The 15,672-nt window shown below is 35.5% G+C and overlaps 1 protein-coding gene across 17 annotated transcripts in view; it reads right to left on the reverse strand.

The window, feature by feature from the left end:
- Positions 1 to 15,672, reverse strand: part of DLG1 (discs large MAGUK scaffold protein 1) — a 257,847-nt gene that overhangs the window by 47,383 nt on the left and 194,792 nt on the right. For all 17 annotated transcript variants that reach the window (XM_046001681.1, XM_046001679.1, XM_046001684.1 and 14 more), the window contains one exon: positions 13,107 to 13,209. In XM_046001681.1, the coding sequence (XP_045857637.1) occupies positions 13,107 to 13,209 (103 nt within the window). The remainder of the gene's footprint in view (positions 1 to 13,106; positions 13,210 to 15,672) is intronic.

The following is a 15,672-nucleotide window of genomic DNA, read 5'->3' on the forward strand; positions in this document are numbered from 1 at the left end:
CAAAGGCAGAGACTTTAACCCACTGAGCCACCCAGGTGCCCCTAAAACAATGATATTAAAGATAAAGTTTAGCTTCCAGCCCTTCTCCTAACCTATTCTCTCCTGGTCACTATATATAAAAACATTTTAAGAAAGGTTTATTCTTCCAGGAGCACCTGGGTGGCTCAGTTGGTTGGACATCCAACTCTTGATCTTGGCTTGGGTCATGATCTCAGGGTTGTCAGATGGAGCCCTGTACTGGGCACTATGCTGAGTGAGGAACCTGCTTAAGATTCTCTCTCTCCCTCTCCCTCTGGCCCTCCACCTGCCAAAAACTCCTTCTTTAAAAAAAAAAAAAATCAAAAATTGAAATGAAAAAAAATGTTTATTCTTCCATTTTTAGTAACAGAAGCAGATACATACATATATGTAAATATATTCACACATATTCTGTTATTTTAATATATGTAATATATAATGTGTGTATATACATTATATATTCACACACACACATCGTATTGCTCCTTTCTTAAACAGTAACCTACACATTTCTTCCAACATGCTTATTTTACTTAACAAGTACAATAGTAGTCTTACTAGCAGTAAGAGTAAGGACACTGTAGATTAGCATATATAGACATCTCTCATTCTTTTAATGACTATATAGTTCTTTTGTGTTTAACCTTCATTTCTTTGTTAACAAAAAGATACTGTAAAGAGATTCTGCTTTATCAGCAAATCTGAAAATTGTTTTCTTTGAACATTTAAGGTAACTTTTGATATAACTGAAGTTGTTTGATCTCAGTTCTATTCATACTATTTTATGATATATATGCAAACCTGCTATATGAGTAGTTGTGTCACAGTGTATTTTCCCAAGATACGTGCTTGCATCCCACATGTTCTTGTACTATGTGACCTTGATGTTCTTCCATCAAGAGGGTGGAGTCTAATCACCCTCTCCTTGAATTCTGGCTGGCCTTATGACTCCCATGCAAATGAACATGGTAGAAATGATTATATGCAACTTTCAAAGTTAGAGTAGAAAATGCCATGAAACTTTCACCTGTTTCTTTAGGGATGCTTGTTCTGAGGGGGAAGTCAGATACCATATAAGAAGTCTGATAACCCTCAAAGCGCCATGCTGCAGAGGTCCCATGATGGTGTTCTGAGCCCAAACTTTCAGCTAGTATCACCAAGGCACAGGACAAGGGGAGTAAAGTCATTTTGGACCCTCACCCAACAGCTGAATCTTGTTAAGTGACCTCAGTGTATGACACTATTTGACTATCCAGACAAAATCGTGACTGAATTCCTAATTTACAGAATCCATAAAATGGATATTGTTTTAATCCACTAAGCTCTGGAGTAGTTATGAAACAAAAGTAACTAGAACACACTCTTGCTATGCAGTCTCTTGTTTAGACACACACAAACATAAAAGGACAAGCCTTAAAATTAAAAATATATATTAAATTCCTAAAACAAGGAGTTACATATAAATTAAATTTATATTTATAAATGTATTTATAAAGATACTAAATTATCCCAAACATTAATATTTAATATTTCATAAAATATTCATACTTAATAAAATATATTCAAATACATTTTATATACTCTCAAAGATAAATATATAAATATACAATTAGGAAGGTTTATTCTTCTGTTCTAACGGTAATCTTTTGTTTGTTTTTTGCCCCCTTCACCATGAGCAATCTCCACAGAGCTGAACTGAAATATCCTTTTATATCCAGTTAAAAACTTTAAAGCAATTAGAAAACTTATGCTATTTTTATAGGATCTTCAAATTTTCCCCATTTTCTGATAATTGTACTTTATCCAAATTGTCAGAGCATATAGTCTTCTCCAATTATATACTCTACTTCTTACAACTAAATTAATTGCTAGCAGCAGTCCTTAGGGCAGCACCCCTCCCATCATTTTGGGTGTCTGAAGTTTGTTCTTTCCTCTCAGAGTGACCTGAATTATCAGTCTGTTGTTTATACATTTGACTGCAACCTTTATATGTGAAAGTCTATTTGATTCAGTTTCTTTCTTTGATTCTCTGAGTATATTGACTCACTGCTGAATGAAGTTATAATGACTACCTCATTTTCTTTCCTTTAAATGGCATTTTTTTGGGGGGGGCTGGAATTCCACTGAATTTTTTTACTTTTTTGAGATTTTTGTTATCATTTATTTGTGAAGTTAAAAATGAGTGGCAGAAAGTAAAAACTGCCATACAACTTTTGGTTTGTTCTCTCTCAATTTGTTTTTAGTTTCAATGTCATCCTGAACACATGGAACAGGACAGACTGGTCCTGGGAGGGGATGAATCCCAGGGGAATTGAGCTGGGAGAGAAGGAAAAGCAGAGAGGCTAAGGGGCTTCTGGGGGGTTGGAGGGTAGGGTATGTGTATGCAGTTTTCTTTTAATCCCACTAATTTTATGAGAATATTTCCCAGTGCTGGTTATCACCTTAGGTAAACAGAATGTTTTGATATGTAGTTTGATTTTTTTTTTTTCAATTTTAGGAGAGTTTTCTTCTTTATACATTCTATATGCATTGTTTTTTTTTTCCCTATGAAACTCCCACATGTATGCTGAATATTCTTTGTCTATTCCGTCATTCTCAAATCTATTTTTACTGGTTTTTTATTAATATATTTTCTAAAGACTGAAGTAATCAGACAGTGTTTTTCCTGAGCCATTTAAGAATAACTTGCCACCCTAATGTCTCTTCGCCCTTGAACAGTATATATTTCCTATAAATAACAATATTTTCTTATACAACAACAAAGCCATGAAAATAAAAAAGTGACATTAATACATTACTACTATGTAATGCTCACACCTCTCTGAAGTTTCCGTAATAATGCCCGGTATAGAAAAGGATCTAGTTTGAAATCATGAGTTGTCATATCTGAGCATATATGCATTTAGTTGTCAGATCTTTTTAGTTTCCTTCAGTCACAACAGTTCCTCAGTCTTCCTCTGACTTTGTAATCTTGATACTGTTGAAGATAACAGGCCAGTTATTTTGTTGACTGTCACTCACTTTAGGTTTGTCTGATGTTTCCAGGTGATTAGATTCTGGTTATGCAAATTTGGCAGGAATATCAAGGAAGAGATACGATGTTCTCTCCATCGCACCCTGGGCAGGTAGTTTTAAAATTTTGATTTTTCATTACTAATGTTATTAACGTTCAGCACTTGATGAAGTTTGTAACTGCCAGGTTTCTCTACTGTGAAATTACTTCTTCCCTTTGCAAACAGTAAGCTACTGAAATCATAACACTTCTCCCTTCTCATCAAACTTCCAACTAATACAATTATTTTTATTAGTAAAGACTCAGGATTTCTGAATTTACTCAGTGCAGTATAACCTCAAATTTTTGTTCAATTTAGCCAGTGGAAACCCTTTCAGACTGGATATTCTGTCCTTTTGACACGTGACCATCACTCCTTCAGCATTTACTTGCTTTCTGGAACAGAGTATTACAGAATAACCTGGTATTTTCCTTGCCCCACCCCAGGAACTGGCCATTAATCCAAGAGCCTTGGTAATTTTGGCAGGGAAGAGTATTTAGAAGCCAAGATCCCAGTGTTAGGTGTACACACTGCTATTGGGCCCAGGCTCTCTTAGTGGACAGAGCTAGAGAATTATGTGCATGCATGCACACACACACACACATTATATATGTTAAATAGACACATATTTATATTTGTTTATATAAATTGAAAACCTTATGTTTATACCAATTTTTCTAATTCTAATCTTACAGGTTTTTATTTTAGATTTTTCCCTTTCCATATTTACCCCTTCTCTAAAAATGAAAATTATAAATAATATTACTTTTAGCATATATGGATTCATTGGATCAGTCTCTCTGTAGGTAAGGAGTCTTCTGTCTCTACTACCATCCACTTCCTTGACTAAACTCTAACCAGTCCCATGTGCTACCTCCTCCCTTTGCTCGGTTAAACTTAATTTTTTAAAATGCATTTTTTTCTTTACATATCTTTACATAAAATTTTATGTTTTACCAACTCACTTATGTTGTTCTTTCATATACTCCATAATTATTTTTAACTTGTTTTGAAATATTAAGGTTATACTTTTCATTTATTTCATGGACATGTTTTTCTGGTGTACTTTCATTGTGGAGATGTTATTCTGATCCTTATTTTCATTTTTTCAAACAGTTTTCCATTGGACTCAATACTGATCCTTTTCTGTTAAGATTTTATTTATTTATTTGACAGACAGAGATCACAAGTAGGCAGAGAAGCAGGCAGAAAGAGAGGGAAGCGGGCTCCCTGCTGACCAGAGAGCCTGATATGGGGCTCAATCCCAGGACCCTGGGATCACAACCTAAGCAGAAGGCAGAGGCTTTAACCCATCGAGCCACCCAGGAGCCCCTCTGTTATTCATTTTTATATCGAATTAGTTTTCCTGAACTTTTAATTTTTATTTTTAAAGACTTTATTTGAGAAAGAGAGAGCAAGTAAGCCAGCACATCCACAAATGGAGGGGTTGGGAGAGGGAAAGTGGACTCCCCGCTGAGCAGGGAGCCCAACCTGGGGCTTGATACCAAGACCCTGAGATCATGACCTGAGCTGAAGGCATATGCTTAACTGACTGAACCACCCAGGCTCCCCAGTTTTCCTGCACTTTTAGATAAGACTATTTGGGTTAGGCTAGCTTTTCTATCTTCACAGCTCTGGAGCTCCCTCTTTTGTTGTTTCTGACAAATGTTCAAAGATATGATATCTCATACACTGCAAGGCTTCCTGGTGCTGTACTTTCCCCCTACTTGTCCGTACCTTCTATTTCCTTTGGCCCTACTATCCCTATCCTGCTCAGTTTGGATTTTATTCTCAGTTTTCTCTTGGTGTGGGGCTTCAAACCGAAAACGGAGCTATCATTGTTTAAATGTGTCAGAGGGCACATCTCCCTTATACCTGTAGATTCCCTACACTTAAAATGTAGATTGTGCAAAACCCCTTACAGTTGTAGGTACTGTTCTCAAATTGGGCACTGCATTTTCTAGTGAGTACTGATTGGCTTTTGGGCTTCTTACGTTGCTTTTCTTTGTACAGATGCTGGTATTATAGGATCTCATAGCTGTTGATAACTTGTTTATACTTGCTTGTATTTTGGGATTCCTGGGATATCTTTTCATCTAGTTTTGTTAAGGATCTTTTAAATAAATCTTGGTTTTGCTATCCAGCTTTTTTTTTCTATTAATGGGGAGGGGGTACTTCTGGGCGATTAACTTTTAATCTACTATCTTATTTTTAATTTTCCATGTGTCCCATTGCTCTATCAATCCATTATTTCAGTGGTTGTACCAGAAAATTATTAGGAAGTGATGAGTTTTCAATATTTATTGCTTTTTAAAAATATTTTAATCTTTTAAATATCGTATTTGTACATTTACTTATTCATTCACTCATTTAAAGATTTTTTAAGTAATCACTGCACCCAATGTGGGACTTGAACTTATAATCCCAAGATCAAGTCATGGGCTCACCTGACTGAGCCTGCCAGATCCCCCACAATTTTTGTTTTTTTTAAGATTTTATTTATTTATTCAGTAGGGAGAGAGAGAGATCACAAGTAGGCATAGAGACAGGCAGAGAGAGAGGAGGAAGCAGGCTCCCTGTTGAGCAGAGAGCCCAATGTGAGGCTCGATCCCAGGACCCTGAGATCATGACCTGAGCTGAAGGCAGGGGCTTAACCCACTGAGCTACCCGGGCGCCCTGACAATTTTAATAATGACTATTTAACAACTACTTCACAAAATTCTGGAAAATTCGACAATTTGGCTCTTATAAGCCATTATATCACAGCTCTGATACAAAAGTGATGTCTGTGCTTCCTTACTGCCTTAACAGCTCTGTGATGCCTTTAGCATTATTAGTGGTTTGCAGTAAATCTGCCAGTTGAATGAAGGAAAGCCTTAGTGACTTAAAAATTCTACATTTCAGAAATTTAAAATCCTTCTGTAAAAAGAACATATTTTTATCACATTACTTTTTATAGTAAAGAAGAATACTCTTTCCTAAATTACTACAAGTAGCAATTAAAGTCTCTTCAAATTTTAAAGATACTAGAGAGCTAAGTCAATTCCTACTAATTTTTCAAACTTGTGCCTCACTGTATTTATTCAGATTTTCATATTTATAGTCTTTACTTAATATTTAAAATTCCTCCTAACCATCTGTCTGTTCAGAACATACTCCAACACTTTCCTCAAATTTACTTTTCCTTTAAACCTTCCATTTCATTTATGTAGCTAAGATTCCTCACTTTCCTGTCCAATCAATTCATACTTTTAGCTCTATCAGTTTCCACTGTATACCCATCCTGTATACCATTTTCTTAGATTTTCTTTTGGGGGGAGAGTTTAATTTCTTTTTTCACTTAAGTTATTTATATCCCTCCCCTAGAAATCGTATCACAACTCATTCCAGGAAAGCTGCACTGGGAGAAAACAGAAATGTTATACAGAAAGTTTTCTCCATTGCGTACTTCAGAAAGTTTCAAACTTGTCATGAAACACATTCAGGGAGTCTCTGAACTTCTGGCCACAAGTTAAATAATGTGTATGCTTCTAAGAGGAGAGAAATGTTTAACGGCTTATTTATTGCATTTTATTCCCCTTTTCAACTTCTTTGTTTTGACTCTGCTAGAAGTGAAAAGATAAAGAAATTAGGGGACGAGAGTGAGGATAAATTGTATCTCCCCCAATCTCTTTAAATTTGCAATCCCAACTGTGGAAAAAAAAACTCATTTATACTCTATAATGAAATACATTAAATGCTGAACTTAACATCTGAGAGCAAGAGCTCTCAGAGAATAGATACAACTGGTAAAGGAGAAAATGAAGGCAGGCTGGTTAGGTAGTAGCTACGGGTAGAAAGACACAGAAAGGAAAGTAAGAGACTAAAACAAAATTTAATTAGGAACCAGCCAGAGAAAATCAGTATAAGAGATGACAAATGCTTGCTTACAAAGAAGTGCCACTGGTCCAATCTAACCCCTCCATTTAGTCTGTATTTCTCCTCTCTTTGGTTGTCACCAGGAAGAAATAATGCAAGTAAAATGAGGAGATGGGGGTTAAAACTCTACCTCTGCAGGTGAGATTTAAATTAAAGCTTTGGAATTCAGACAAATTAAGTGGCTCTGATCAAACTCTCACTTTTCTCGATTCTAGTTTAGTCACTTAAAAATTAGGAATAATATCAACTTCAAGGAATTTTTTTTCCTCCTGGAAAAAAACAGTTCAAAATTTCACACAACCAATGGGAAAGAGAATGTAAGTTTCACGTTAAGTTTAATTCTTTTTCTTTTATAATATCACTGTGATATAATCAATATTTTTGAACCAAAAATTTAGATTTAGGGTCTGAAAGCTGACATACTGTACCTGAGGAACAAGGAGTTAACTATCTGAGTTTAGGGCGTTTCAGGATGTGGGGACCCACTTGGACCCCAGAGTTGTCATAAATATTATTTTAAACTGAAGACACTGGAGATTCAACAAATGCAGAAAAAAAAGCCTTTGCAGAGCTTCCATTATCTGACCAAAATAAATATGGCTATCATAAATCCCCTCTCCTGGGGGACTTGAGAAGGAAAGGCTACTCTTATTTATATAGACACATTATTACAAACTTTCTCCTAAAAACCCATGTTCTTCCTAAAGAAACCTATTTGTTTTTCCCATAGGTTTTTCTCTCAATTCTTTTTTCCATACTAAGTTAGGTATATAAGCAATTAATAAGCCCTACTTCTTTTGCTGGCTCCTCACAGGCATATAAAATAAACGCTTCCCTCATGTGAATTGGTCTTTTGTCCGTTTCAGTTGCAAGCCCTAGCAACTGAAACCGAAAGGTTAGAGAGAAAGTTTTTCCTCCTCTACAAAGAGGCTAGAAGAAATCTTAACCACTTAATTAGCTGTGTAACTGGCAAATTACTTAAAACTTTTTGTGCCTTTGTTTACTCACCTGTAATGTAAAATGGAGATAATAGTGCCTACCTTACAGGTTTTATGAGAATTAAAAGAGTTAATAAATGTAACATGGTTAGTACCATATCCAGCACACAATTTTTCTATTGTATTCTATTATCTAATCCACAGGAAGATCTTGAACTACATAGATCAGAAACTGTCAAAATTTCGTAACTTCTGAACATGGAGTAAAAAAACTAGCACAGTAATTCCAGTGCCCATGTTTGATTAGAGCTATAGATCCTGAAAGACAAAAACTTACTCCTATCAAAAGCTTACCTCTTTGTTCTTTGTCTGTATGAACACATGTCTGTCAGATTGTCAATGAAGCAGAATCCCAAGGGATTCATCATTAGTAAAGTGAAGATACTAACTGCAGAGACAGAGTGTCAGGTGACTCCTTTTGTAATTCTTATAGTATAAAAGTATATTCTTTCTCTCACTGAGAAAGAAAATCAGCCTTCAACTTACATCCTTGGCCCTCACAGCAGTTATACACTGATGATACAGAATATACATTTTTTAAAAAAATGCTGTATCATAAAAATACATTTGTTAAAAATACATTACTTACATTAAAATGAAACATAAAGCTATAGCATAACTGCCTTGTAAATAAACAATGTAAGCAATACAGCAAGGAGGACAGTGTTTTCAAAGTACCCAAAACATGCTTTTAAATTTTAACTCTTCTATTTTTGGCCTTTTTTCTTTCTTTTTTTAACCTATGATGTCATTTCTTCTCTCTGCCCATCTGAATCCTATCCATTCTTTAGGTTGCCTAAGCCCCAATTCTACTCTATGGTATCTTTTCTCATGCCAGGCAACATGAGGTACTTTCTTTGAATTCCTAAGGCAAAGGCTGTCTTCTGTGCTCTATTGGTACTTATCATGTTTTTATTAGGCAACAGTACCATAGCTAATGTAAAAGAATACAGTAAACATCAACAATGCCAGACTAAGCACTCATTAAAATATTCCCACTCATTAAAATCTTGAAGGTAACAGATTAGGGACTGAATCCTAGATATATTATTAGCTTTGTTATCTGAGTTTATCTCATCATCTCTATGTTTTTCGTAAGGCTCTAACGCAAGGTTTAAATAAATAATATACAAACAGGCACCTAAATAAACGTCTAATTATAAACTGTGTTAAATGTTGTAAAGAAAAAATATCACAGTGCTCTCAGAAATGGAATCATGAGAAAGAGCCAGCAATGTAAAGAGGGAAAAAGAACACTCTAAGATAGTATAGAATGATCAGAGAATGAGGATAGTATATGATGCAATAAAAAGGTCTGAAAGAAGACCTGTACAGTTAGAGCTTAAGGATCAAAGGATAAGATAGGATAGGGAGGGAGACAAACCATAAGAGACTCTTAATCTCCCGAAACAAACTGAGGGTTGCTTGGGGGTGGGGTAGGGATAGGGTGGCTGGGTTATGGACATTGGGGAGGGTATGTGCTATGCTGAGTTCTGTGAAATGTGTAAGCCGATGATTCACAGACCTGAACCCCCTGGGGCAAATAATACATTATATGTTAATTAAAAAAAAAAAAAGGAGCAAAGGAAAGGAGGAGGGCATGCAGTGATCATGTGTATTGTGCTGTGCTCAATCACACAAGGCCTTTCTTCCAGGTCCTATTAAAGGGTTTAGATTTTATTCACAGGTTAATGAAAAATGTTTTAAATGAGAAATAACACAATGCAATCTTTGTATTTAAAAAGATCATTTTGCTTGATGAACAGAGAATGAATTGGAGAAAATCAAGAACAAAATAAGACTTGTTTGAGGCTATTAGAATAGGTAAGAGATGATGGTGGTTTTGGTTAGGGAAGTATCTGGTGACAAAGAGACTGAGAAAGGGGCTCTGCAGCTTCTAGCTTAAGAATCAATGGAGATGCCATGTACTGAAATGGTAAAATAACTGTTTCAGGAATGCACAACTGCAAACACTATGGGGAAACACAGTTGGCAACATCAAGTAAGATAAATAGTAAGTCTGGTGCTCATGAGATGTTTAGAAAAAAATATATCTGTAAAAGTAATCTACATAAGGGTCTAACCTGGAAACAGAAACTAGTAAACAGTAGCAATCTGAATAATCAAAGTAGAACGCAAATTCTCCTTGATAAAAAAATGGCTCCCTTAAGAGAACAGTTTAAATTTTGAATACAACTAAAGAAAAAGTATCAATCAGAAAGGTTCTTATGAAGTACAGAAATCTCAAAAAAGAACAAAAGAAAATAAAAACAGTATAGGCACAGAAAGAGACAATCTGAAAGGAAGATTCTTGGGCCCATTCAATAACTATCGTAGGAAAACAGTAGCCTACCTTTTTCAACCATCAGTGACAAGTATGTCTAGTGCTTATAGATGTAAATGAGGCTTAGTTAAAAGCTGCTAAATATAAAAAATGGTAAAAAGTTAACTATCCCTGTTCTGGTCTATGCTTACCAAGCATTAGAGTAGTTGTTCTTCCTATCACCAATTTTTAACTCCTTATTAAATATAACCAGTATTTTTACCTGGGTTTCAGAAGATTCTTTCCTGGCAAACATTAACTAGAGTATGTCTGAATTTTGATGATTCTGAGTCAATTTCCTATCATGTTATGTCTTTTCAAGAGAAAGAGTCACTTCTTTTTAATTCAGTAAACTCTGCTTCAATGTATAATTTCAAACATTTATTCTCTTAAAAAATTTTTTTAGAAAGTCTAATTGTACATACTGCATATACATACTTGCCTGTCTTTCATTGCTAATATTTTCTGTTTTAAAATTCTCATTTGTTTCATTTTATGTTTCCTCTTCTATCCTCTATGTCCTTTTTGATTTTTTCTGCAGTATCTCTTTTGTCTTTGTGTTCAATTTAAGAAATTGCTTTTTCTTTCCTGGGTTCTGCTATTTCAAAATCAATCTCTTGGTTGTGAAGCCATTTTTTCTGTACAGTCCTTACACTTCTATTTAGTGATCTTCTTTCAAAGAATTGAATGTATTAGTTGCCGAAAATATGAAGATCAAATTTTCATCTCATCTATGCCAATGTTTGTGTCTGTGGGCTTGTGACTAACTTTTATCTGTTGTTAAGCTTTGTTATTTGTTTCCACTTCTTCTTCTTATCTTTGTATGAATGTCAGAACAGTTACTTTTTAACTTATTATTGCCACTTATTACCAAATGAGTTGGATTTTGCTGGACAAGCTATTTGGCTGAATCAGAAAGTTAAGGGGTGCAGGAGGGATGGAAGCATACTATCTTCATGGCCTTTGAAACCAAAGGACTGTCAATCATTACTTCATGTGATGCTATCAAGAGAGATTCCTTCACCCAAATACAACCACTCTACTTCTTTAAACCAAACCACATCAAGGAGGGCTTCTGTTTTAGCATGTTCACTCCAATTCCTGTTTTTATACCTCAGAAAAGAAGCTCCTCACCTTTAGAAAGAGTTATTTTCTGTCATATTCTAAGTTCTGCCACCACTGAGAATTCTCAGCATTCCATGTTTTTAACTCTTCCCTCTCTCTGTGTGGCTTCTACCAGACCTCAAAGCTGTATAAGTAAGTCTTTGCCTATGTTTTGTTGTCCAGGTCTTATATCTGTCATCTTAGTTTTGCTTAATGTGAGGTGGAGTTCTGTTGGTAGAAGTGCATGTATGTTTTATTTTCCTTGTTGCTTTTGTGTTTTTTTTCTGGGAGAGGTCTGCCGACTTACCTTTAATCATACCTAAATAGTCTATATTCCTTATACATGTATATAAATGGAACCCTTCTATAATACTAAGAAGCCAGTATCTCAGTAAATATTGATAACTTGGCTTCCACATAGCATACCTATGGGGGCGAGAATGTGTTGGCTAGAAGATAATAGTATGTGTGCCCCACTGGAGGTTTTGTTTCTCACTGAATTAACAAACTGGCATTCTGATTTCATATATTAGTCTCTATTTGTTTGGTTAATGTAAATTTATTTGGAATTTATCTATTACATAAGCAGATTTACCTCTGTTCAGTTAATGGACCTAAAGTGCTGAGGTTTATAACTGTTCATATTACTAGGGGCACCTGGGTGGCTCAGTTGGTTAAGCAACTGCCTTTGGCTCAAGTCATGATCCTGGAGTCCAAGATTGAGTCCCATATCAGGCTGCCTGCTCGGCAGGGAGTCTGCTTCTCCCTCTGACCTTCTCCCCTCTCATGCTCTCTCTCTCAAATAAATAAAGTCTTAAAAAAAAAAACAAACCCAACTGTACATATTATGAAATAGCAACGAAAGCCCTACATGCTACTTTGATTAGCTAAAAAAATTTATTAGGTTTTGTTGCAAAAATAACTTTGAAACTAAGAAAAAAATAATAAATTTAACAGTTACTAAATTAGAAATTGTTTCACTGACTCATTTAGCACATCATTCTTTACTTTTTCATCTTGTTGTTTATGAACACTAGCCAGGATGTTATGTATTCTTCTGGGTGTTTAAGCTTTTTAAATTCCACTGAGGTGTTATTGGAGAAGTGGTTATGTTGATGTACACCAGTAGAGTTTTACATATGCTTAAATATGGCATGACCTTAAATTTTCCATTACCACCTTCTTCCCCTAGGAACTCAGTCAGGTCGTGTCCATGATACTTGACTATTTAGAAACACATTACATACCAAATTTGTTATTTTTTTCCTCTTTATTTTAAACAGCAATAAAGACTATTATGAATGTATCTTAAATCTTGATATTAACATACAATCTAATTCAAAAGTAGGAAAAAATTGGGATGACCTACCTTTCTTTGGCAATGCTACTATCATTGTACATGGTTTTTATACAATCCTACAAACACAATGTATGTGTTTGGTTAGAGGATAGATTTTAAAAAATAAACACTCAAAAATTAATCCAAGTAACAGTGAAATACTCAAACAAATTTCTACATCCTACTGAACACATTTTGACCTGGATTGTGAAGTAGGTTCAGACCAAACAAATACTAGATTAATAAAAGAGATCAAAACAAAAACATTAAGCTTGGAAAGTTAAACATTACTAAGAGGAAGAATTCTAAAAACTGAAATAAACAATAAACACAGACAGCAAGAAATTTATTACCTTCAGGCCGATATTGTGCAACAATCGTGACAGCCTGGCCAGCATTTTTCAAAGCGGCTGCTGCTTGCTCATGGCTGGCAGTTCTGAGGTCGACACTGTTTACCTGTAAATCAAATTGAATCTTAAATTTGAAAGAAATTATTCACATTGATTAGAAGCCATAATAGCCTGTTCTTTGAGTAGGCACAGAAAAAAATTACATGCAATAATTTTATCACTAAAACATTTTCTTGTTCCAATTTATTAAAGTATATCATACAGTAAAATAAAATATTACTTTTATTTACTTTTCATTACTCTTAATGAAAGCAATTTTATCCACTGGGAATATTTTGCTTAATATCAAGTGAGCAAAACCAAAACATTTTCTTCCAGGTTTCCCAGGAGGTTGCCTACCAATGTCTTGGGAAACATACTTCAATTTGGTAACTTGAAATATCAACAAATATTTTGTACAGCTTTTATCACTAGCAACTCAAGCAATGGGAGGGACATTAATTTTTTATGTAGCATCCTTTCAACTTCTGCCACACTTTCCCTCCTATTACTCGTTTTAGTTCCAATTCTTTTCCCCAAACTAAGCTTCCTTTTTTTTTTTTTTTTAAATTAACATATAATGTATTATTTGCCCCAGGGTTACAGGTCTATGAATCATCAGGCTTACACATTTCACAGCACTCAGCATAGCACATACCCTCCCCAATGTCCATAACTCAGCCATCCTATCCCACCCACACCCACCCCCAGCAATCCTCAGTTTGTTTTGGGAGACTAAGAGTCTCTTATGGTTTGTCTCCTTCCCAATCCCATCTTGTTTCATTTTTTCCCTCCCTACCCTCCACGTCCCCTGTCCTGCCTCTCAAATTCCTCATATCAGAGAGATCATATGATAATTGTCTTTCTCTAATTGACTTATATTGACTAAGCTTTCATTCTCTTGGAGTAATAGGGAGGCAAGTATTTAAAAGTACTAAAATAGCTCAGATTTCAAAGACTGACATTTAGACAGAGTAAATGTTATCAAATGAACAAAATGTGTTTTGAAAACAGGGCCCTTCCTTGGATGAAATAATTATTGATGTGATCAATTCCACTTGAAAGTAAGCAACTTTTTCTTTTTTTAAAAGATTTTATTTATGGGGTGCCTGGGTGGCTCCGTGGGTTAAAGCCTCTGCCTTCGGCTCAGGTCATAATCCCAGGGTCCTGGGATGGAGCCCGGCATCAGGCTCTCTGCTCAGTGGGGAGCCTGCTTCCCCCCCCCCCCCCGCCCCCACCCCTCTGCCTGCCTCTCTGCCTACTTGTGATCTCTGTCAAATAAATAAATAAAATCTTTATTTATTTTATTTTACAGATTTTATTTATTTACTTGACAGAGATCACAAGTAGGCAGAGAGGCAGCAGAGAGAGAGGAAGGGAAGCAGGCTCCCCGCTGAGCAGACAGCCCGATGCGATGCGGGGCTCCATCCTAAGACTCTGGGATCATGACCTGAGCCGAAGGCAGAGGCTTTAACCCACGGAGCCACCCAGGCATCCCAATTCTTATTTCTTAAAGGCTGCCAATACCTAGTATATACTGCAAACACACTATCTTAAGACACTGTACCTTTTCCACTATTAGCAAAACTTAAATGGATATTCATGTGAGCATTATATTTGAATGGTAATAGTTTTAAATACTTAAGTTGTTTTTCCCCCCTGAAAATCAGCAGTGAATAGACTACAGTAATGCTTGAAACATTGAACAAATATTTTTGGAAAGAACAACTGTCAAGCAATTTTTATATGCAAGTGTGTTTTGTCTCAAACCTGTGAAAGATCATATACCAATTTTGGAAAAAATGTCTATGAGCCTAGAAATTCTTGGGATTTTAAAATTTATATAAAAGAACATTTTAGCCATGTAAAGACCTGATACTTGATAATATTTATAAAGGATGTCATTATGCAGCTAAGTTACAACAAACACACTTTAAAAGCCAAGATGCCCTTCAACAGACAAATGGATAAAGAAGATATGGTCCATATATACAATGAAGTATTATACCTCCATCAGAAAGAATGAAAACCCAACTTTTGTTTCAACATGGATGGGACTGGAGGAGATTATGATAAGTGAAATAAGTCAAGCAGAGAGAGTCAATTAGCATATGGTTTCACTTACTTGTGGAGCATAAGGAATAATACCAAGGACATTAGGGGAAGGAAAGCAAAAGTGAATTGGGGTAAATTGGAGGGGGAGATGAACCATGAGAGACTGTGGACTTTGAGAAACAAACTGAGGGTTTTGGAGGGGAGGGGAGTGGAGGGTTAGGTGAGCCTGGTGGTAGGTATTAAGAAGGGCACATATTGCATGGAGCACTGGGTGTGGTGCATAAACAATGAATCCTGGAACACCGGAAAAAAAAAAAAAGATTAAAATCGGTGCAGTGCCCCTAACTAATGTACAGAATTTACTCAATTTCACCAGTTGCTCCATTGATGTCATCTGTAACAATTAAGCATTGTCAAAAAAAAAAAAAACCCAAAACAAAACAAAATAAAACAAGTTTTATTTATATTCCTGTTA

Source organism: Meles meles, chromosome 4 (genome assembly GCF_922984935.1).
Source record: "Meles meles chromosome 4, mMelMel3.1 paternal haplotype, whole genome shotgun sequence".
NCBI lineage: Eukaryota > Metazoa > Chordata > Mammalia > Carnivora > Mustelidae > Meles > Meles meles.